This window comes from Balaenoptera musculus, chromosome 10 (genome assembly GCF_009873245.2).
Source record: "Balaenoptera musculus isolate JJ_BM4_2016_0621 chromosome 10, mBalMus1.pri.v3, whole genome shotgun sequence".
Taxonomy (NCBI): domain Eukaryota; kingdom Metazoa; phylum Chordata; class Mammalia; order Artiodactyla; family Balaenopteridae; genus Balaenoptera; species Balaenoptera musculus.
In genome coordinates this window covers 39,174,288-39,199,306 of record NC_045794.1, presented here as the reverse complement: position 1 = coordinate 39,199,306, position 25,019 = coordinate 39,174,288, and the positions used below count along the sequence as shown (strand labels likewise).

Here is a 25,019-nt window from a genome sequence, read left to right as displayed (position 1 = left end):
GTCTGACTTTGAACTGATTAAGCTTCAGTTTTTTAATTAAAAAAAAGGGCTATGATATCTAGTTCATAGAGTTATGAGAATTAAATGAGCTAATGTATGCAAATTTCCTCAGCATAGTGTTCTGCATAAAATGGAACCTTAAATATGTATATAATGCATATAATAAATCTGAATATGGTACTTTCAAAGTTATTTCAAGCAGCAGTGTGCTGAGCCAGTTCATATTGACTTTTGAGAGCTACTTGCTAAATTTTCAGGAATTTTGCGAGCTGGTTGTTAACCCATTATTATTATTATTATTATTACAGATAATTTGTCTAAACTTACAATTGAATAAAATATATTTATTAAAAATAAAGGTAGTGGGCTTCCCTGGTGGCGCAGTGGTTGAGAATCTGCCTGCCAATGCAGGGGACACGGGTTCGAGCCCTGGTCTGGGAAGATCCCGCATGCCGCGGAGCAACTGGGCCCGTGAGCCACAATTACTGAGCCTGCGCGTCTGGAGCCTGTGCTCCGCAACAAGAGAGGCCGCGACAGTGAGAGGCCCGCGCACCGCGATGAAGAGTGGCCCCCGCTTGCCACAACTAGAGAAAGCCCTTGCACAGAAACGAAGACCCAACACAGCCATAAATAAATTTAAAAATAAATTAAAAAAAAAAAAAGGTAGTGAATACTAAAAACTCATCTTTTCCTAATTATTTTATTACATTTTACTATTATCTATGTTCACGAGTTTATTTACATCTTTGTATCTAGATATTCTGTTCTGCTGTTTTCATTATTTTTCCTCTTTGCTTTTCAGTTTGGGAAGTTTCTATTGACATATCTTCAACCTCACTGATTCTTTCCTTCCTCATGTCCAGGGTACTGATAAGCCCATCAGAGGCATTTTTCATTTCTGTTACAGTGTTTTTGATTTCTAGCCTTTCCTTTTGCTTCTTAGAGTTTTCATCTCTCTGCTTACATCACTCATTTATTCTTGCATGTTGTCCACTTTTTCCATGTGAGTCCTTAGCATATTAATCATAGTTTAATTCCTAGTTTTAAAATCCCAAAGTTTCTGCCATATATGAGTCTGGTTCTAATGCTTGCTTTGTCTCTTTAGACTGTGTTTTTTGCCTTTTAGCATGCCTTGTAATTTTTTTACAGAAAGTGAGACATGATATATTGGGTAAAAGGAACAGAGGTTCTATGTTTATCTGGCTGGGAGTTAGGCTGTGTTTCCTGTTTGTTATAGCTGTAGGTGTCAGAGGCTAAAATTTCCTCTGATGTCCTTGTCTTTGTCTTCCCTGTTGTCTTTGGGTTTCCCTAGAAACTCCTTCTTTTTTAAAAAAAAATTGATTAATTTTTTTTTTCACACACACACACTGTATTTTATTTTTACAAGAGATAAATGGACTGACACCAAGCATTGTAAATGGATGACCACAACAAAAGCAACAATGATTGCAATTACCAAACACAAAACACACTCATGCTATGTCATAATATTGGCATTCAGTCCAGTAATCCTCCACTGTAACAGCTCCTTTACTTTGCAGTGAAAATTGATTTGTATATTCTTTGCCTCTGAGTCCTTGTGGGATTTTTTTTTTAAATTCAAACAGAAAGTCACAAAAATTATAATCATCCTCATCAGTTCACTCAGTCCCATGTAATTAATTTTTTTTAAAAGCTGCTGAACTCATAAAAGTGCTAACAAAAGATCAAGATGAAAAAAAATTGATTAATTAATTTTTGGCTGCATTGGGTCTTTGTCGCTGCACGCGGGCTCTCTCTAGTTGCATCAAGTGGAGGCCACTCTTCATTGTGGTGTGCAGGCTTCTCATTGCGGTGGCTTCTCTTGCTGTGGAGCACGGGCTCTAGGTGCGTGGGCTTCAGTAGTTGTGGCACGTGGGCTCAGTAGTTGTGGCATGCGGGCCCTAGAGTGCAGGCTCAGTAGTTGTGGTGCACAGGCTTAGTTGCTCCACAGCATGTGGGATCTTCCAGGACCAGGGCTCGAACCCATGTCTCCTGCATTGGCAGGTGGATTCTCAACCACTGCACCACCAGGGAAGCCCTAGAAACTCTTTTTTTTTTGGCTCTCACCATTTTTATTCAACATTGTATGGTGATTCTACTCAGGGCGATTAGGTAAGAAAGAGAAATAAAAGGATCCAGGCCAGAAGGAAAGAATCAAACCATTTAATTAGTGGTTGCTTAGGGTTGGGGAGTGGGGGTAGGAGGGTGATAGCTAAAGTATAAACTCCTTCTTAAATAGGGTCTGAGTTTATAGTTCTTTCATATGTAGTCACCTGTTATAGGAGCCCAACTGCTGTGTTGGTGAAGTGCAGGGGAGGGGAAGTGTTCTATAATTCTATTAGGTCTCAGTCTGTTAGTGAACTTGTGTCCCTGGTCTGTGACCTTCACAGGTGCTTCTTGTCTTTTATTCCCTCTTAGATGAAACAAGACAGCTATAGGAAGCTGGAGTTGGTTATTTTCCTTCTCCCACATTGGTTAGGCTCTGTTAAATAGTTTCCCTTGAGGGAAGGTCTTTGTTAAGGAGAACTGAATGCTCTGGTATATTTCAAAATGGCTACTTTTTCCCTCTCCCTGCTGGAAGGATGAAGGGATTTTTCTCCAATCTTCATAGTAAGACCTGTGGGGCTCCTAGAGGTAAAAGTCATGAAAATGTGGGCAACCCCTTAGGCTGGGCCTCCAGGAGTTTTTAAAAAAATCTTTCAATCTAGTTCAGTCTCCAGCAATTAGTCAACTGCCCTTTAAGTATTCCTGTCAGTTGCTGGTTCCAGTAGTAGTTTTTGCTCCTAGTAAGCCATGATTCGGTATTCTGCCTGTTCTGACCTTGCCTGTCTCTCTAGTTTTTGTGGTGGAGATTTGCCCTGTCACCTCAATTCTCTGATGGATCTAAGAAGGGTTACTGATTTTCAGTTCGTTCACCTTTTTTGTTGTTGTGAGAACAGGAGTGATAATTTCCAAGCTCTTTACATGTCAGATGCGAAACCAGAAGTCCCTGTCTATTGCATCTGTATGGAGGAAATACTATGTGATGGTATGTTCATCTCTTCCCAATTTCATGATCAGTGATGTCACATTGGTAGTTTGAAATTGACCATGGTGGGAGAGTTTACACTATAGAAATTGGCAAATACTACAAACAAGGTCTTAACTTATTTGTTTTGTTGATTGTCAAGAAAGTGATCAAGAAAATGTTAATAATGTAGATTAAGTTTAAACGTGTATCATATCTGTAGCCATTACATTGTCAAAAGCACAAAAAATTGAAATATTTTTGCAGTATTCAAAAACTATTATCCAATTCAGCAACGATGTTGCTCAAGTCACTGACAAATAAGTGAAGTTCCAACACAAGTCTCAGTTTCACTTTCATCTTATTAATGCAAATGAAAATGTCAACCAGCAATCAAAGCTATACAGGCATCCCTCATTTTACTGCACTTTGCTTTACTGCACTTTGCAGATACTATGTGTTTTACAAATTGAAGGTTTGTGACAACACTGCATTGAGCAAGCCTACTGGCTCAGACTTTTTTCCAACAGCATTTGCTCACTTTGTGTTTCTGTGTCACATTTTGGTAATTCTTGCAATATTTCTTTTTCATTATTATTATATTTGTTATAGTGATTTGTGGTCAGTGATGCTACTATTGCAAAAAGATTACAACTCACTGAAGGCTCAGATGGTGGTTGGTTAGCATTTTTTAGCAACAAAGTATTTTTTAATTAAGATGGTGGTTAGCATTTTTTAGCAACAAAGTATTTTTTAATTAAGGTATGTATATTGTTTTCTAGACATAATGCTATTGCACACTTAATAGACTACAGTACACATAACTTATGACTGGGAAAGTAAAATATTCGTGTGACTCACTTTATTGCAATATTTGCTTTATTGTGGTGGTCTGGAACCGAACCCACAGTATCTTCAAGGTATGCCTGTATTCATTTGTCAAATGCCATCATAGGTTGGTTCTTGATTCAAGAGTTTGGCAAAAGTCAATGAAAGCATTCTGTGAGAATCAGTTGGCTATGAGAAATTTACGATAAAGTATATTGTATATTTTAGTTTTTGTAAATTGCATGCTATACATCCTTTCTATCAGTAAATTTTACAATAAACTTATGTAAATATACACATCACTGAACATGGAGTTGGGGATAGTTATGAATAGCACACCATCCTTTCATATTTTAGTTTGGAGGCTATATGAATGTTGGGGAGAAATTGTTTTAAAAGTAGTAAACGGTAATGTGTGACATGACTGAAATATGACATTCACAAGCACAAAACAAAAAAGATCAAACCATGAAATATCATCCTGTACCCAGAATAAGTAGCCTAACAAGTGTGAGTTACAGGGAATGGAGTCCTATTTAAAATTTTAAAAAAGGACAGGAAAATTCCTCTGGTCTAAGATTTTGTCAATTGTTCTTTAAGGGCAATGTATCTGAAAGCTAACATTTTAAACAATAAGCATGTATTGAACACCTACCATATGTCAGATGGTGTTCTGTTCAGGATGACCCTTATGATCACACAGCTAGTTAATACAGTAACTGGGAATTTTTAGGACATTACACTAAGTGAAATAATCCAGTCACAGAAAGACAAGTACTGTATGATTCCACTTATACGAAATATCTAAAGTAGTCAAACTCAAAGAAACAGAACGCAGAATGGGAGTTGTCAGGGCTGGGGGTAGGGGGAAATGGGGAGTTGTTCAATGGGTATAGAGTTTCAGTTTTGCAGAAAGAAAAAGTTGTAGATACCTGTTGCCTAACAATGTGAATATAGTTGACACTACTGAACTGTACACTTAAAAGTGGTTGAGATAGTTTAAAAAAAAAAAAAAAGAATAGCTGGGCTTTGAAACCAGGCCTGAATCAAAAACTCATGTTTAGCAATTATGTAATCACAGCTGCCTACTTTCAAATAATTTCATCTTCGGTCAAAGAATATTTCCTTTCTCTGATTTACACAGGTCCCCCTCTTCTGTATGGCAGGGTAGCAAGCCATTGGCTAGCAGCTGCATTGCCTGAAGCCTGTCAGATACCAGAACGTTTTCTTGGAAGACTGGTACACAGTCACCATCGCAAATTCAAAATGGAGTCATCAATCCAAGAGATTTAGTGGAGAACCAAACACAGGTCAGAGAAATAGGCAAGAGGAATCTGGGAGAAATAATTTTGGCTGTTTAAAAGACAAAATTCATGATGACATAACTGAGAACGTGCTTTTCTATTAAAAGAAAAAAGTCTGTCATGGAAGAGGTTTGAAATCATAATTTTTTTAATGTTATAACTTGAAGTAAGTATTTTTTTCCTGAATTTTTCCAGAGTAAAACAGAGCTACAGCTAATTATAGGCAGTATATGGAAGAGGAGGGCCTGGAGTGGAAGAAAATACTTCTGAGAATGAATTAGAATCAAACTGAGTGGGAGCAGCCATGTCTAGAAATGACAAAACTCAAAATATTTATTATAAAAGACAAAAGATTCTAATATTACCCAAATTTAATCAAGGTGAATTAACTGTTCCAGAAAAGCAAGAGTACAGCTTGCTAGAATGGAAAGAACAATGGAATTAGACTTGATTTTAAAATCTACACTGGTAAGTGGTGTAGTGTAGGACAAACTACTTAATCTTCCCAAGCCTCAGTTTCTCTATTGTAGGTTGTTGTGAGCATTTGTTTGACAAACACTTATTGACTACTAGGGCCAGGACTGACTGGGTAGGTGCTAGGGATACAAAAATGAAGATGGTATTGTTCTTGCCGTCAACTTCAATATAATGTAATAAATATTATGAGAAAATCTACTGAATGTTTTCTACGTGCCCGGTACTAATATAAATGCTTTTAACTCATTAAATCCTCAATCCTTTTCAGAAACTAAACCGTATGTACTACACCATTTACAAGAGGCACAGAGAAGTTAAGTATCTTGCCTAGGATCAAACAGCCCTCAAACAGCTGGGCTTCATCTTGACAGGTGGCAGGAATTTACAAATCTGTGCATGCGCAGGGTGGGAGTGGAAGCTTTCCACCCGGAAGGAGTTCACCCATTCGCAAAATAGGGATTAAAATATCACTACCTCTTGGGGTTGTGTCAATTAAATGAGATAGTATATTTAAGAGTGAGCATTGTGGTAAGCACTAAATTATTACTATTAATTCCATTTTATTCCTTTAAGTTGGTTCACCGTGGCGAAGGAATGTTTTCAAGGCTTTAGCTACATATTGCAACGCGGCTTTTCAAATGGGTAATTTATACTGCTACCAACAGTGCGAGAGCTTTCCAGTTGCTTTACGTTACGATATACGGTAGGGCTACTCCCTTTGATTACTTTTTTCAGTTTTTGACAGTGTCACCCATTTTCTCTGTCAAGTTCGCGATCTGCCCCGTTTTATACCGTCACCTACGTCACAAGCGAAGTTCTCCGAGGAACCGCCCAGCGGCGCGTGAGCGGACGCCTTATTCCCCGTTGCTCAGAGCGCGAAGGCTGAACCCAGTTCTCGCGGGAAGAGACGTGCTTTTTTTTGAACGAGAACTCCTAACCGCACCTTGCCTCTCAAGGGTCACATGACTGGCGCCTGCGTCCTCGACCCAAGGTTTTTCGTGATCGCCTGCTGCCTGTTAACTCGGCTACAGATTGACCCGAGGTCCGTTCCGGAAGTAGATTCTTTAACTTAGCAACCCGTCTGCGGAAGCGTGTCACAATCTAGCCGTCCTCCCCTAGCGGAAGTTTGTCACGTCGCAGTTGCCTCCGCACAGCGGATGTGTGTCGCCGCTTAGGTGACGCTGGGAAGTGCTTGCAGCCGCCGCCGCTGCCTTTTGGTTGAAGCATTATGGAGGGAGAGAGGAAGAACAACAATAAACGGTGGTATTTTACTCGAGAACAGCTGGAAAATAGCCCATCCCGTCGTTTTGGCCTGGACCCAGATAAAGAACTTTCTTATCGCCAGCAGGCAGCCAATCTGCTCCAGGACATGGGCCAACGTCTTAACGTGTATCCTTGCGGCCTAGGCCTTCGGCCTTGGAGTAGGTCCCGCCCTGTTCGGGCGTCCAGGCTTCAAGGTCTGTCAGACAGAAGGGAAGAGGGTGGGCAGGGACTGGATGTCTAGTTAGGAGAGCCTACGATGGGGCGAACTGAAGTTAAGCGTTCGCTGGAGGGAAGCGAGGCCGAGTTAATTTCCCGCTCGCTCACCCGTGCCATCAACCTTGCTGGGAACGCGTATCCTTCCCGCTTTGTGTTTTAACTCCTCTTCCTAGTAGTCTGTTTTCGGTGTGTTCTGATCTCCTACTCTGGTGACTTCGAGATTCTGCTTTTCTCTTACGCCCTAGGGATCTGGTGGAGATTTCGCCGTTGATGGCTGCCTCTTGAACTTTGTGTGTAAGGAGAGAGTTTTGAGAAATTTCGATACCTGAAGGTCTTATTATAAAGAGAGTGGTCTAGAATTAATGCCCCAGCTTAGGCTTAAAATCCGTTCCTTCCCCTTACTAGTTGTTTAAGAAACTTGTCGAATTCTTGGTTTTCTTGTCTGTAAAATGGGGGTGCTAACTCATGAATTTGATTTCTATGCCCAACACAATGCTTGGCACTCATGTTAAAGTAGCTACTGTTAAGAGTTTTATAGCATTTCAGAGGATGTCAGTGTAGATTTGTAGGGATGTAGACCTACAGATCTAATGTTCTAAAAAACCTTTTATAAAATACTGGGTTTTAAAGTTACTCAGAGTGCTAATGTATATTCGTTTTCCTCATATTTCAAAGATTTAGTGATTTTTTTTCCCTTTAAGTGTTTCTGTTTGTCAGAAAACCTCATTTTGTAGCAGAGAAAGCTATATAAAGTTCTTTCCACTCCGGAAGTGAAAATTTATTCGTGGGTGCAGCTTCCATTTAAATGTGTTGCTGGCTGTATGTTTGTGTCTTAAGGTTGTGCTCACTTAAAAAGAGGTGTCCTCTTTGGTGCCCGTATCCAGTTTGTTTCCTAAGCATCCAGTCAGTACTGAGTTAAACCTTTTTTTTTTTTTTTAAATTCTGTTTCAGTGCATCCTAGCACTTTCCTTTTTACATGTGTGTTATTAAGGTTGTTGCCATCGTGGTATTGTCTCATCTCTGTATATCCCACATTGTTTTCTGAGGTCTTTATGATAAGACATTCAAAAGTTTTTCTTTTCAAGGGAACCCTTGTACACTGTTGGTGGGAGTGTAGCTTGGTGCAGTCACTGTGGAAAACAGTATGGAGGTTTCTCAAAAATCTAAAACTAGAACTGCTGTTTGACCCAGCAATTCCACACCTGGGTATATATCTGAAAAAAACAAAAACACATATTTGAAAATACACATGCACCCCAGTGTTCATAGCAGCATTATTTATAATTGCCAAGATATGGAAGCAACCTGAATGTTCATTGAAAGATGAATGGATAAAGAAGATGTGGTATATATACACAATGGGATACTACTCAGCCATAAAAAAGAATGAAATAATGCCATTTGCAGCAACATGGATGTACCTAGAGATTATCATACTAAGTGAAGTAATCAGAGAAAGACAAATATCATGTGATATCATTTATATGTGGAACCTAAGAAATACAACACACTAGTGAAAACAAAAAGGCATACTCACAGATATAGAGAACAGACTAGTGGTTACCAGTGGGGAGAGAAGGGAGGGGCAAACTACTGGCTGTAAGTTAGGCTATAAGGATTTATTGTACAACAAGGGGACTGTAGCCAGTATTTTGTAATAACTGGAAATGCAGCTCTTTAAAAATTAAAATCAGAAAAAAAGTTTTTCTTTTCAGTGAGTATCAAATAATTCACTGAATGAATATCAAATCATAGTGTTTCTGGTCCCAGGGATCACCTTATGAGTGCCAGAGAGAAGTAGAACTGAAAAGGTAATTGCTGGAGCTTAGAAGGTGAGGAGATAAGTGGAGACATACCTAGGGGGAAGATCAGGGAGGGTGTTGTAAATCATGTGAAGAGATATCCTGTGCAAGTATATCACCTTGGCAGGATTTTCAGTAGGCAAGTAACAGGTTTAGGTCTTGTATAGTTTTGTTCATATTCCTTCTTGATCCACATGCTGAGAAGCTTTGCTTGTTTATTAATTCAGCAACTTTATAGTGAATATGTTACATATAAGACAATGTGTTAAGTGTCAATTGGAGGTTAATTGATGAACAGATTTGCTTTTTAATTCTTAGAGGAAAGTATGATTTTTTTTTTTTTTAAGTTGATGTACAACGTTGTGTTAGTTTCTGGTTTACAACAAAGTGATTCAGTTATACATATATATACATAGTCTTTGTTTTTTTTTTTTGCCACCACACGGCTTGTGGGCTCTTAGTTCCCCGACCAGTGATTGAACCCAGGCCCATGGCAGTGAAAGTGCTGAGTCCTAACCACTGGGCCACCAGGGAATTCCCTACATATTCTTTTTCATATTTTTTTCCATTATGGTTTATTACAGGATATTGAATATAGTTCCCTGTGCTATACAGTAGGACCTTGTTGTTTATTATATATATAGTCATTTGTATCTGCTAATCCCAAACTCCTAATTTATCCCTTTTCCCCCTTTGGTAACCATAAGTTTGTTTTTTATGTCTGTGAGTTTGTTTCTGTTTCATAAATGAGTTCATTTGTGTCATATTTTAGATTCCACATTTAAGTGATATCATATGGTATTTGTCGTTCTCTTTCTGACTGACTTAGTATGATAATCTCTGGGTCCATCCATGTTGCTGCAAATGGCATTATTTCATTCTTTTTTATGGCTGAGTAGTATTCCATTCTGTATATATACACTACATCTTCTTTATCCATTCATCTGTTGATGGAAATTTAGGTTGTTTCCATGCCTTGGCTATTGTAAATAGTGCTGCTATGAACGTTGGGGTGCATGCACCTTTTCTTTCTTTTTTTTTTTTTTATTTATTTAATTTATTTATTTATTTTTGGCTGTGTTGGGTCTTCGTTGCTGCGTGCGGGCTTTCTCTTGTTGCGGTGAGTGGGGGCTGTTCTTTGTTGAGGTGCGCAGGCTTCTCGTTGTGGTGGCTCCTCTTGTTGCGGAGCACGGGCTCTAGGTGAGCGGGCTTCAGTAGTTGTGGCATGCAGGTTCAGTAGTTGTGGCTCACGGGCTCTAGAGCACAGGATCAGTAGTTGTGGCACATGGGCTTTGTTGCTTCACGGCATGTGGGATCTTCCCGGACCAGGGCTCGAACCTGTGTCCCCCACATTAGCAGGTGGATTCTTAACCACTGCGCCACCAGGGAAACCCTGCATGTACCTTTTTAAATTATAGTTTTCTCTGAATATATGCCCAGGAGTGGGTTTGCTAGATCATATGGCAACTCTATGTTTAGGTTTTTTTTTTTTAAATTAATTAATTAATTTTTGGCTGCATTGGGTCTTCCTTGCTGCGCACAGGCTTTCTCTAGTTGCAGCAAATGGGGGCTACTCTTTGTTGCAGTGTGTGTGCTTCTTATTGCGGTGGCTTCTTTTGTTGCGGAGCATGGGCTCTAGGCACACGGGCTTCAGTAGTTATGGTGCGCGGGCTCAGTAGCTGTGTCTCATGGGCTCTAGAGCGCGGGCTCAGTAGTTGTGGCACACGGGCTTAGTTGCTCCGTGGCATGTGGGAATCTTCCCGGACCAGGGCCCGAACCCGTGTCCTCTGCATTGGGAGGCGGATTCTTAACCACTACTCCACCAGGGAAGTCCCTGTTTTTAGTTTTTTAAGGAACTCCATACTGTTTTTCACAGCGGCTGCATCAATTTTCATTTCCACTAACAGTGTAGGAGGTGTCCCTTTCTCCACACCCCTGAGAGGTAAGTATGATTTTCATTTAGGGGCATCCACTGTGCTTGGCTGCATGGTCCTTTTGGGAGGATATAGAGGTTGTAGTTTTGGTAATTGTACTGCCTGTCGTTTTGGGGCCTTAACTTGAACATTTTAGCTCACAATTGACCATCAACACTGCTATAGTGTACATGCATCGATTCTACATGATTCAGTCCTTTACACAGTTCCATCGAAATGTAAGTATAATTTTTTTATATGGTGTAATCCTTTTGTGATTAATCTCAACTTCATATTTCTTTTGTGGTTGATCTTTGCTGCTGAACTGGGATTTGAAGTTTAGAGTTTATGATTGATCACTTTCATTATGTGTCACACTGCTGTTCTGAATCCAGCCTTCCAGTTTTCCTGTGAAGTGTCTAGCTAGTTGTTTAGCTTTAGTGCATCCTTAGAGTAGGTGGATTCTCTAATAAAATAGATTATTGAACATTTAAACTTAACGTTTTTGGATTGGGAGAGTAACATTAAAGGGGAGTAGCATTACACTTAATTTAAGTGTAATTTTTGAAATTGTCAATAATAATATGGGCACTGGAAAACAAGTGAGTGTTAAGTCATTTACATTTTCTAAAAACCTTTGATAAAATTCCCATCAATGACCGGTTGGAAGGGGAAGGTACATTATGTGATGACTCGGGGATGACTTTTAAGACAGAAAAAAGAAAATAATAGTAATAAAGGGATTTTTTTTTTCTGGACAGAATTGTAAATAGTGCTATTTTCAGTTTTGCTACCTGAAATGGTACTATTTAACATTATTGTAAATGACTTGGAAGCGAGTGCATAGTGATATCCCGGTTGCAGGTAAGCTTATATTTGTTTAATAAAATCACAAGGTAATAGGGCTAAACTTGAACACTTCATATGGATTTGTGAGTCAAATATTTCATTATTTTTTTAAGAAAAGGTTACGTTTTGAGGAAAGGTGTTTCAGACTTTTCCTTAAGATGATAGTTTTTTTTTTTTTTTTAATAAATTTATTTATTTTTGGCTGCATTGGGTCTTCATTGCTGCGCTCAGGCTTTCTCTAGTTGTGGCGAGCGGGGGCTACTCTTCATTACGGTGTGCGGGCTTCTCGTTGCGATGGCTTCTCTTGTTGTGGAGCACGGGCTCTAGGTGCCTGGGCTTCAGTAGTTGTGGCACGTGGGCTCAGTAGTTGTGGCTCATGGGCTCTAGAGCACAGGCTCAGTAGTTGTGGTGCATGGGCTTAGTTGTTCCACAGCATGTGGGATCTTCCCGGACCAGGGCTCAAACCCATGTCCCCTGCATTGGCAGGCAGATTCTTAACCACTGTGCCACCAGGGAAGTCCCAGGATGATACGTTTTGAATTTTTATGTCATAGGAAGAGAAACTGGAAAGTTAGATATTGCTCTTGTAAGATATTGGTGGACTCAGTATTGGGAGTAATTGCACAGGAAATCTTTAGAGTGTGGATTAACTATTCCCAATTTTTGCTGATTATTCAATCAATTGGGCTGTCTCCTACCCTTAACCTCCCTACCTCCTCTGATTGCAAGGAACACACTCTTAATAAGAGAGAGAGAAGCATTTAATGAGGCTGTCTGATAGCTCTAGAATAGAAAGTAGTGGATAAAGAACGGAATTTGAAGAGGAAGTCCATAGTTGTCTTGCCCATTATGAAAGTTTTCTACATTTCTTTTATTATGGTAAAGGTTTGAAATACAGGGTGAACTACATCTCAAGTCAGTTTGTCCACTCTATGCATATGTATGTGTGTGTGTGTATGTATATTTTCCCTACTTTTACCTTTTAAATTATATCTTGTTTTATTTTCTATGCGTTTATCTTAGCAGGGACAGAGACTCACTTTTCTGTTTATCCTCTAAAGTACTTTCAGTAAACTTGTTGAATGAATGAATGATCTGGTAATTATCCAATATAAAGAGATTCTTCTGGAGTTTATGACCTTTTCCAAAATCCAGTGGTTCTTTTAATTTGAGGTTATTGGTCCTCTTTAGAGAATTGATTTTAGGCACATTCTGGAATTAACAGATGAAAAATATCACTCCTTTAGTATGTTAATTCTAAGAGTTTAGCTGTGATGAATCCAAATTCAAATTTGAGGGGACTTAATACATTGTTGTGGCATTGAAATGTAGTATGTAGTGTGAAGTGCTCATACATTTTTCTTGTTATTTTTTCTTATTACAAAGGTAGTAAGTGCTCATGGTAAAAATTAAAACAATACAGAAATGCGTAAGGCAGAAAGTGAAAGCTCTTCTGTAATCCCATCCTCCAGAAGTAACCTTTGATAAACATTTTGGTAATAGTGTCTCAGACATTTTTCTGTGCATATAGTACCAGCATTTATGTATTTCTATAAAATCACTTCTTACTGTACCACTCTTACACAATTGCCTTTATTACTTAACAGTATGTATGTATTGGACATTTTCTTATTGGTTTCTCATTTTAAGTGGCCACATAGTATTTATTTGAGTAGTTGCTATAATTTATTTTACCAGCTCTCTATTGGCGGATATTTGGGTTGTTTATAGCTTATTGTATTATAAATAATTTTACATAAGATAGTCTGGTACATATATCATGCACTTACATGACTATTTTATAAATTCCTAGAGGTGGAATTGCTGTGTCCAAGGGTATGCATTTAAAAGATTTTTTTGTGTCAGTTTGCTCTCCTGAAAGATTATATCACCATACATCGTTTCTAGCACTGTGGGGGAGGGTTCTTTCCTCTGCATCCTCACTAACAACAAATACACATTACTTCAAGAAATATTAAGTTCTAACTACTTGTCAAGCACTGGGGATAGAGTGGTGAGCAAGATAGTGGAAGTCCTAAGTTATTTTCTTAATTTACATTTCTTCAATTAGTGAAGTTGAACTTCTTATGCCTATTGGTCATTGTTCTTCTTGTGAAATTGAAGAATTGGACTTAAAAATAGTCTGTTGTTTCTTTTTGCCCGTTTTATTTTTTTTGATTTTCTCATTTATATGAGCTCTTTATATATCAGAGCCGTATGTCATGTGCTGTGAATACTATTCTCGTTTTGTTGTAACTCTTCGTTTATAGTGTTTTGAAGCCTAGAGTTCTTGCCTTTTTTAAAAAAATTTAAAATTTTTGTTGAGGTATAACATAAAGTAAAGCACAAAAGTCTGAGGTGTGCAGCATGATTACTTTTTGCATTGTATATACATAACCACCACTCAGAACAAGATACAGTATATTTCCAATACCTTGGAAGGTAGAGAAGTTGTCTTTTGATTGAAATAAATTTTATTTCTTTAGTGGACATGATTAAATGACTGGTTTATTTTCACTTAAATCCTGGCATTGCAGTTACTCTCTTTTTGAGAAGAAATTCAACCTCATTAATTGAATTTCTGTATGTACTGTCTAAAAAGTTTTCAAGTGGGGGAATGTAAAAGTAGTGGTGAGCAACTTGGTGTGTGTGTATTTATTCTGTATTTTATAATATTTGATATACAGGTGTTGTCTTTTAATAGCTGACAAATTTGGGTGTATATTACTCTCATTAGCTGACTCTTAAAAGGTCAAGTTTAGTGGTTAAGAGGATGGGCTCTGGAGTCAGACTTGTCTGGATGTGGATCCTTGCTGCACTGCCTACCAGCTATATGCCTTTGAGCAAGTTACCATACACCTCAGTTTTCTCATCTCTTTGGGGTCAATAGTAGTGCCTACCTCATAGAGTAGTTAATAGGATATAGATGAATTAATTTACAAAGTGTCTGCATATAGCAAACAAATAAGTATTAGCTAGCATTATTATTGTTCTTTTAAAATGGAGAAAATCTTATACTCTTACCTGGAATTCCTCTTGGAAACTGCCTTTGATGGGAAAATAGTTTGATAAGCTAGCTTGGTATATGATTCCATGAGGAGCAATGAGTATTTATATGGTTGATTGGACAAAAAGGAGGTTGAAATTTATCTCTTGTGGTCTTTCACTTAACTGAGATATTATCTTGCCTTGTAAGCCATTGTTTGTATATCATACTTTAGTTAGATTCTTTCAAATATATTTTTAGCCTCTTGAAAGCAAAGTTGTAGGCTTAAAATCTTAAGTGTTGTCTCTGAGTTGTCCTTTTCCTTTTCCCCTGTGTCCAATCAGTTATAAAGTCCCGTTAATTTTTATAGTGGTACTATTTTTTCTCCCCCTATAAATATATATTGTCATCATAAAATTAAAAGAGGACAGGGACTTCCCTGGTGGTGCAGTGGTTAAGAATCCGCCTGCCAATGCAGGGGACATGGGTTCGATCCCTGGCCTGGAAGATACCACATTGCCATGGAGCAACTAAGCCTGTGCGCCACAACTAGTGAGCCTGCGCTCTAAAGCCCATGAGCCACAACTACTAGCCCATGCGCCACGACTGCTGAGCCCCCGCACCACAACTACTGAAGCCCGTGCGCCTAGAGCCCGTGCTCCACAACAAGAGAAGCCACCACAATGAGAAGCCTGTGCACCGCAACGAAGAGTAGCCCCTGCTCGCCACAACTAGAGAAAAAAGCCCATGTGCAGCCACAAAGACCCAATGCAGCCAAAAAATAAATAAATAAATAAAAGAGGACAGATTAAAGGAGAAAGTAATGATTTCCCTATAACATGGTGTTCAGAGATAATCCTGTTAACGTTTTGGCGTATATTCCATTAGAATTTTTTTCTCTGTATGCAAATACATATATGTATATTTACTGAAAACCTATTCGTTTTCCAAGGTGAAAACTGGGTTTCTTTTTTACTTTATTTCTACTGCTAGTGCCTACTCTAAACTTTATTTCCTAATGCCTGTATTATCATTATTGTTGTTTTAATATTTATTTGTTTATTTTATTTATTTATTTGGTTGTGCCGGGTCTTAGTTGTGGCAGGCGGCCTCCTTAGTTGGGGCATCCATGTGGGATCTAGTTCCCTGACCAGGGATCGAACCTGGGCCCATTGCATTGGGAGCGTGGAGTCTTAACTACTTTGTTTATCCTAAGGTCTAGTACAATATATGTAGCAAGCTCCATATGTAACTGCAACAAATATGAAGGAAGAGAATTGTTATTCTGAATTGAATTTGTGGAGAAAAATCTGTTCTAGCAAAGTATAACAGATAACTGCAGGGATACAAATAAGTGTTAAAATGCATGTCAGTTCTACTCAGTAAACAGATATTTCACTTTTATAAAATTATTTATTGCTTTCTTTAACTCCTGGTGAATTGTAGTTCATGCCATTGCCATCTTTGATTCATTGAAATATTCTTGTTAAGATTCTAGAGATGTTGTGCTTCCTGAGGTTTCCCAGATCACCAGGCTATATTTATGTCCTGTTGCTCTAATTTCTTGTTTAGTGTCTGAGTTTTCTGTCTGCTTGTGGATTGGCTTGACTTTTTTATTTTGGCTGTGCTTCGAGGCTTACAGTATCTTAGTTCCCCAACCAGGGATGGAACCCTGGTCCTGGCAGTGAGAGTGCCAAGTCCTAACCACTGGACCGCCAGGGAATTCCCTGGCTTGACTTTTTTTTCCCCCCTCTAAGTACCTTCTACTTATAACCTATTGAATATAATACTATACTTTGAATTCTTTTTTAAAGATTTGTGCTCCTCTCCATATGTAAGTATAATTGAGATAATTCGCATACAATAAAATTCCTCCTTTGGGTGTACAATTCACTGGTTCTTAGTATATTCAGAGTTGGGCAACCATCACCATGATCTAATTTCAGAGCATTTACATCACCCCAGAAAGAAACCCCTCATGCTTTAGCAGTCACTCCCATTCCTCTCTTCTCCCAGCCCCTGGCAACCACTCATCTACTTCTGTCTCCATGGATTTGCTGATTCTGGACATTTCAGTTTACTCCTTTAAAAAAAAGTATATAGAGTGCTTTGATAAAACTTAATAATCTCATTTTAAATAGAAAGCTGTCTATTTACATCTAGTGGTTTCTTGAATAGGTAGCTTTTAATGAGAGTTTGTTGAAGGATTGGTTTTCAGAAGTGGACGTGGTTAATGGATAGGAGAGGAGAAGATATTTAAGTAGAGGAGGAGAAAGCATAAACAAGAGGTGACGAAGTTGAGGTAAGCAAAGAAGTTGGTTTAAGACTTAGTTCTTTTTTAGATTTACCTTACTCTAGAAATAAGCAAATAATAAATGTGATTTATTTTCTCTTCATCCAGTCTGTGGCTCCAGCAGCCTTATTTTTAGCAGCCAAAGTAGAGGAGCAGCCCAAAAAATTGGAACACGTCATCAAGGTAGCACATGCTTGTCTCCATCCACAGGAATCACTTCCTGATACTAGGAGTGAGGTAGGGGATTAATTACACACATCTGTTTTTCTTAATTTATTTTGATCATAACTTAGTTTTTTAACTTTGATTTACTGAAGTCTGAATTGGGGCTGTTAAAGGAACTTTTAGTGTTTGTTTTTTCCTTAACAAAAACATCACAGAAATTTTACGGCAAAAGTTAATTGTATTCATTCTGGTAAAATTGGAAAATGCAGAAAAAGAAGAAAATATATTACCTAGATGTAATTTGTACCACAGATATATAAATGAACCAGTATTTCCAGCTTCTTTTCTATGAGTAGCTACACATGTATATATTTTATACCTGCTTTTTTCACTTACTGTATGCCAAATATTTTCCCATCAATTCTCCGCTTCCTTTAAATATTGATATAGTATTTCGTCATATACATACATATATTTTAACCATTTTCTCTTAAGATAATTTCCAGCTTTTAGCCACTATAATATCACTATGAAGAAAATTCTTTTAGATTTTTTGTTAATGAATTTTTTTTAAGTGAATCTTGTCACTGGTGCGTGTGTGCTTAACTTTTTAAGAAATTACAAGTATGCTCATTATAAAAGAACCCAAACACTAAAGAATCATTTAAAGTCAAAGGTAAAGCTCACCTCCCCTCCTTCTCCTAGGAGGATACTGCTGATTACAGTTCAGATATATATTCTTCCACACCTTTATCCTATGTGTATACATATAGCTTTTTTTCCTTTTCCATCCTTCCTTGACCTTCTAAAGAAGGGAAACTCTCCTGGCTTTAGAAATCAGTGATTGGGGAATGATGAGTTTGGAGAAAAATTATGGATTTCTGTTACTAGATTATTTGTCTGTTACAGTGGGTGCATAAGTCATCCATTATCAAATTAAGTGGAATTGTGTGTTCTTCTGATCATATTGGACAAAGTGGTTGTGGGGACGGTTTGTTTCGATAATAGCCCCTTATTATGTAAATTAAGTGTTTTGCATAGCAGTGTCTTGACTTAACTTTGTTTTCTCTTTGGGCTGCACCAGTAGTTTTGTTGAAGAGCTGTTGGTCTGGACTTTCATTTATGTTAGAGACTGCTAACTGCTGTTGGTCTATAGAATTGACCAAATAAAATTTTATTTTAACAAAATAAAACAAAAAATAAAATCCCCACTTTATTTTTTTTTCTTTCAAGTATATTTACATGACTTCTCACCTGAGTCTCTCTTATGAGGTGACTAGGAGAAGATACTTTCTTCACTATATGGAAAGGGGAACTAGCATAGTTTAAGTCCTTACTGGACTTATTCAAGATCATAAAGTTCAGTGGAAAGTTAGCAGCAACATAAGTCTCTTAACTACTGGCTCAAATCTCATTCTCCTAGAGTTCTAGACCAGTGCTGTCCAATAGAAATATAGGGGAAGTCACATGTGTAATTAAAAATTTTAAACTTTTCATTAAGCTTTATATAAAAATCTTTACTTAAAAAAATTAAGATTAATTTAATGTTATATTTTATATATTATTTTCTTTAACCCCCAAATATAGTCATTTCAGCATATAATCAATTTTAAAACATTATTAATGAAGTGGTTTACATTATTATTTCTTAACTAAGTCTTCACAATTCAGTGTGTATTCTACACTCATAACACATTTCAAGTGCTCGATAGCCATGTGTGGATAGTGGCTACAGTTATGGCCAGTACAAATCTGAAAGAATTTTTTGTTTGTTCCCTTTTCCTTTGAACCCATTTATGAATTTTAAAAATCTAGCATTACTCCAAAAAGAAGGTTTAAGAGGAGTCAAATGTTTGAGATTGCCTACAGTACTGTGAGAAGGCTCTGCAGTGTATTTTGATGATGTTGAAAAAAGATATATTTTAAATTTTCTTCTGTCTACATCATATGAACTTTAGAACCTAAAATGAATTAGATCTCTGGTGCTTTTTCTGTAGCCATTTATAAATAAAGTGACATCTCTCACTGTACCACTTTTTTTTTTTTTTTTTTAAGGAGAATCTGTTAGGGGTAAGGGTTAATTTCAGTTCCTGCTCTCCCTCATAACCCCACCCTTGCCTTTTGAGGCTTTGGTTTCCCTTGGAGGTTGTTAGAATTTGCCTACACTTTATATATTATATATTGTATCTTTTTGGGGAATAATTTGTCTTCTCACCTGCAGGCTTACCTGCAACAAGTTCAAGATCTGGTGATATTAGAAAGCATAATTCTGCAGACTTTAGGTAAGTTTATTTTCCTTTAAAACATTAAAGAAATATGTACATAATATGATTTTAAAATTTGCAAAATAGGAAATAGGAAGAGAATTTCTTGGGAAGGTTTTTGCACATTTTAGAGGTTGTTTAACCCTGGCCTATACCACAGAGAGAATGCAGGCACGGCTGACCTTTGAAATAGCAGCAGGGGTTTTTTGTTTGTTTGTTTTATATTCTAGGATTCATGATTTGCTTAAGATTTGGCAGTTTTTAACTTTCTGATAAATAATGGCAGAAACTATCTAAATAACATTTTTCCTTCCATGGACTTTTATAGTCTGCTTGTCATTATATTTAGATAACAGCATTTGTTTTTAAAATTGATAATCAGTGTTCAGAACAGTGGAGTGGAGGTGGAGGAATTCAAGCTATAGCAGTTGATGGGCTAAAGAACTGATGATGCTCTGCTATTATCTATTATTATTTTCATCAAAGAGACTGCCTTTAAAAGCTTAGCAAATATGGAAAATAAAGATTTTCTAGTTCTTTTGGGCTATCATTTTTCTCTTTAGGTAGGGGAGTATTTCATGAGTTATGTTGGAAAGTTACTGGTAGGGCTGTACTTCTTGCATGTACAAACATACAGTGAATTCTTCAAAGTTTGTCTCTGAAGTTAGTTTCTGCTAATTTTTACTTTAAATTAGTTTTCTTCAAGGTAACCATATTTTAGGGGACAATGATATTTTTCTGGTGGAGTAAATTTTTATTAATATTTTAATGTGGAAACCAGTAAGATCTAATTTGCAAGAATCAATTATACTTTTAGAATAATTTGCATCAAGTAAATTTTGCAATAGAATTTTTTTTTCTTTCTTTTTTTTTTTTTTTAATCAGTTTGTCCCAGACTTTATTTTTATTTTTTAAATATTTTGGCTGCGGCACGCAACTTGTGGGATTTTAGTTCCCCGACCAGGGATTGAACCCAGGCCCTCTGCAGTGAAAGTGCCAAGTCCTAACCACTGGACTGCCAGGGAATTCCCTAGAATTTCTTTATTTGTACTGGAAAATTTTATTTACATACTCAAAAAGAGAAATTTCATTGAAAATTTTTATTTATATACTCAAAAAGAGAAACTTCATTGAAAATTTTTGTAGACATACCGATCTTCCTTAAGTAATTTTGGTAAAGATCATTTAGAGTTAGATAAAATGATCAGTACTTACAGTAATTGAGATGATGAAAAGGGACAAAACTGAGGTAAGAGAGGAATAGGTTTCAAAATGTTTTCTCAAGGTTAAGCTTTCGAAGATAATCATTACATGAGTAACTGCTTCTTCCAGCCATGTATTATATTCTGTTGTCCCTAAGAAAATGTTTTGTGTTTAGATGTTTTTGGTAGCTCAGGGATCTTGAGACTGCATTAGCTTTATTATCTGAGTGGTGCCTTCTAGCTCAAAATATAAGCACCTTTGAAGATAATCTTAAAGAAGAGTGTGCTACATACTTTGTCTGACTCTCTTAGCCTCTGAACGGCAGTTTTGGGACCAGAAAATGAGGGAGGCCTTCAATGATGACTCAGATAAAAGAAATATAAAATATTTTGAGTACCTTTAGCTTTTTAACCAGTTACTTTTTTTTTTTTAGGCTTTGAACTAACAATTGATCACCCACATACACATGTGGTAAAGTGCACTCAACTTGTTCGAGGTAAGGAATCCCAACTTGAGATGCTGTCTTAAATTGTTTTACCATTTAGAGGCTAAGATTTGCTCTGGACAAATACAGAACACAGCTGCTTTGGCCAAAATTTAAATTAAAAAACCTACCTGGCTTAAATCAAAATGAGTGGTTGGAGTTTTTCTGTTGGGTTCTTATAATGTTTTTAGGTGATCTCCAGATAAAGAGAGTTAGTTTCTTATGGATGTTTGTCAAAGCTGGGGGCAGATTCTGAAAAGTCACCAAATCATAAGTATCTAACAGCAATTTTAAGGATATCTTGGGGGTTAATTTGATTCTAGGGTTGATTGTCCTAGGCACTCTTTTTTTTTTTTTTTTTTTAATTTTATTTATTTATTTATTTATGGCTGTGTTGGGTCTTTGTTTCTGTGCGAGGGCTTTCTCCAGTTGCGGCAAGTGGGGGCCACTCTTCATCGCAGTGCACGGGCCTCTCACTATTGTGGCCTCTCTTGCCGCGGAGCACAGGCTCCAGACGCGCAGGCTCAGTAATTGTGGCTCACGGGCCCAGCTGCTCTGCGGCATGTGGGATCTTCCCAGACCAGGGCTCGAACCCGTGTCCCCTGCATTGGCAGGCGGACTCCCAACCACTGCGCCACCAGGGAAGCCCGTCCTAGGCACTCTTAAAGGCCACCCAGAGGGTCATCTAGAATTTATTTGAACTTATTTTCATCTTTGTTAATTCCTTGGCAGGACTTGGTTTTTATTCTGATTTAACTTTAGTAGCTGTAATTGCACGAAACCTAGTTCTTGCTTATTTAAATAGTAGTATCAAGGATATCTAGACACCACTGTGCGTTTAAATGCCATTTTTCGTTTTGTAGACTTAACTGATAATTGGTCTTATTTGTGTGTTTCATCTGAAAACTCAGAGTTTTCCCTGAGTTCTTATATTTTGAAAGCATTAAAAGGTTTACACTGAGATGGATAAATGCTAATATTTAATCTAAGGAAGATTAAAATTTGCTTTGTTACCCAGAGCATTTTTTTTTCTTTGAAGGAAGAATTTTTATTGTTTGTTTGTTTATTTATTATTTATTTTATTTTTTTGGCTGCGTTGGGTCTTTGTTGCCGTGCGCAGGCTTTCTCTAGTTGCGGTGAGCGGGGGCTACTCTTCGTTGCGGTGCGTGGGCTTCTCATTGCAGTAGCTTCTCTTGTTGCAGAGCATGGGCTCTAGGCGCCCGGGCTTCGGGAGTTGTGGCTTGCGGGCTCTAGAGCGCAGGCTCAGTAGGTGTGGCGCGTGGGCTTAGTTGCTCTGCGGCATGTGGGATCTTCCCAGACCAGGGCTCGAACCCATGTACCCTGCATCGGCAGGCAGATTCTTAACCACTGTGCCACCAGGGAAGCCCGAAGGAGGAGTTTTTAAAATTGTAATATATATGAATAATTTATGTTATTTGCTAATTTTTTCCAGATATAGCAGGGTCTTCTGGATTCTGATCTTGCCTCCAAATTAGTTCATCCCCTAGCTTAGAATTTCTCAGTGAACCTTTTGTATCAGGATCTCTGAGTTACTAACAAGTAAAAATGTTTGTTACATTCTTCTCCAAATGTGTTGAGTCAAACTCTAGGGAGGATGCCCAGGAATTGCATTTTAAACATGTACCCCTTATACCTGGTGTGCAGAATAAAGCTTAAGTCCCTAAGTCGGGAAGCAGCGTAATTATTAATATTATAATTAAAAATCACTCAAACTGTTTTCTTTGACAGTAGAATGTAAACATCAGGTGGTCAGGGACCATGCCTTCCTCATTTACCACTATATTCTCTGCCTTGTAAATATTAAATGCTTACTAAATAATTGTTTAGAATGAATGGAACTAATAACCTTCTCCCCCCCACCCCCTTTCTTTTTTTTAGCAAGCAAGGACTTAGCACAAACTTCTTACTTCATGGCAACCAACAGGTTTATATTTTAATATTTTTCTCTTCTATTTTTGGGATAGTACTTTACTTGCGTTAGAATTGTCACTTTTTGATGGGTATATGGAAAGATGACAGGTCTTGCACTTAGTAAACTAGAAGCCAAAGATCTAGGCAAGGAACTCTGATACAATGTGTTATAGACAATTCTATGGTAAAGGTTGATTTTTCTGCACAGTTTTCATGTGTACCTTAAAATTTCCATGCTGCTTTTTAAATTTTTTTAAAGTGATATATTTATTTATTGCTGATCGTTTGATAGCCTACTTAATTCTGCATTTGTTACTTTGCTTTAAAATATCCAAGAGCATAATTCAGAAAGTTTGTTTAAACTTGGGGTTCATTGACAGTGACTAAAATCTAATTTGGAGGATTCTGCTGTTAACTATATTTTAAAAGACTCTTTTTTTCTTTGCCCACGCCCAGATAAATGGGCATGTATATGTGTAAAGAGTTGTGATACTTTTTCTTTCTCCTTCCCTTTTTAAAGAAAACAATTAATACATAACTTGTATTACCAAATGACTTGCTTATTCTCATCTCCAATCTACTGGTTGTTCATGGAAACCAAAGATACTCCTAATGACTGTCAGGGCTAAGAAGTTCAGTTTTATAGCCTGGTGGGAGAAATTTTAAAAGTAAACTCTCAAATATATTCACACTTGAGAGAGTGATTGTCTATTCATTATTTTAAAGAGACCAGACCTATGATTGGCACGAGACAAGATAATTTTTAGAATGTTTCCTTAGGTATTTGACTTAGGGATTATACATATCAAAAATCTTATAATTTTCCTTAAGTTCTGAGCTTATTCTCAGGATAATTAATCCTTATTTAAAAAAACTGAATACTCAGTCTTTTATTTTTGTTTTTATTTTTTCCAGTCCTTCATCAGTGTGTGGATTAAATGATGTGTAGTCAAAAAAATTAGAAAAGTTGTTACCTGAGCTGCTGGGTTAATGGAAAAAATCATGTTGGGTGCTGGATCAGAGCACTGGATATTTCTTGCCCTTCTTGCTCTCCAGTGGGATTTTTTTTTTTTTTAACTTTTTTTTTTTTTAACTTTTTTTTTAAAGTAATGGAGAGTTTTAACTTTGGGTTCAGAATTGAGAGCTCATGACACTCTCTTGTTTCCTTCCCTCTGATGTCAGCCTGCATTTGACCACATTTAGCCTGCAGTACACACCTCCTGTGGTGGCCTGTGTCTGCATTCATCTGGCTTGCAAGTGGTCCAACTGGGAGATCCCAGTCTCAACTGATGGGAAGCACTGGTGGGAGTATGTTGACGCCACTGTGACCTTGGAACTTTTAGATGGTAAGTTTTAGAGTAAGGGACCTTGAATAGCACTTGCTCTTGATCTGTCACATATCTGGCCAAAGGTGACTTGATTTCAGATGAATATAGTTAGTTGAGGTTATTCTTATTTCATTACTTCTGCCTCTCTGAGTTTTTCTTAAATGTTCTAATTTCATTTGTAGAACTGACACATGAATTTCTACAGATTCTGGAGAGAACCCCCAACAGGCTCAAACGAATTCGGAATTGGAGGGTAAGAATTATTGCTGTCAGTTTGTAGAACAAACCATTTTCTTCTTTTGACCGCACCAGTGAAAATACCAGATATGGATATGTACCCTCGGTTTGGAATTTCCCTTTTTGTAGTTATGCAATAGTCATAATTTCAACTTCATAGCTTGGCTTCTGGCCCAGAAATCCATTGCTGTAGGTGACAGTGAGATTTATTTGGTGTTTTGCAACTCTTGTGATTTAGTCATTTGGTCAGCAACATTGGTTATTTTTTTGTGTGGAGAGTGTTAAGGGGAAAAATTTGGCTTTTCTGAGTAACAGAATGTTGGCTTCTGGTATAGGAAAGATACAGAGTTAGGAGATTAGAACTGGTATCATAATTTTGTCTTTGACATTACCTGCTTTTAAATGGATTTTAGAATTTTGTTTTTATATAGATGGCAGTCTAAAGTT

General features: G+C 37.5%; 2 protein-coding genes across 5 annotated transcripts in view; one reads left to right on the top strand and one right to left on the bottom strand.

The window, feature by feature from the left end:
- TEX49 (testis expressed 49) overlaps positions 1 to 25,019 on the bottom strand; it is a 109,481-nt gene that overhangs the window by 27,825 nt on the left and 56,637 nt on the right. The gene's annotated exons all lie outside the window — the stretch shown is intronic.
- CCNT1 (cyclin T1) overlaps positions 6,559 to 25,019 on the top strand; it is a 37,367-nt gene continuing 18,906 nt past the window's right edge. The window contains exons 1-8 of one of the 4 annotated variants that reach the window (XM_036867502.1): positions 6,562 to 7,026; positions 10,989 to 11,070; positions 17,068 to 17,196; positions 19,346 to 19,406; positions 21,025 to 21,087; positions 22,975 to 23,020; positions 24,190 to 24,353; positions 24,518 to 24,588. In XM_036867502.1, the coding sequence (XP_036723397.1) occupies positions 6,866 to 7,026; positions 10,989 to 11,070; positions 17,068 to 17,196; positions 19,346 to 19,406; positions 21,025 to 21,087; positions 22,975 to 23,020; positions 24,190 to 24,353; positions 24,518 to 24,588 (777 nt within the window). In that variant the 5' untranslated portion in view covers positions 6,562 to 6,865. Of the gene's footprint in view, positions 7,027 to 10,988; positions 11,071 to 17,067; positions 17,197 to 19,345; positions 19,407 to 21,024; positions 21,088 to 22,974; positions 23,021 to 24,189; positions 24,354 to 24,517; positions 24,589 to 25,019 lie in introns of all 4 variants that reach the window. The other 3 variants (XM_036867504.1, XR_005021602.1, XM_036867503.1) reach the window with 3 other exon arrangements.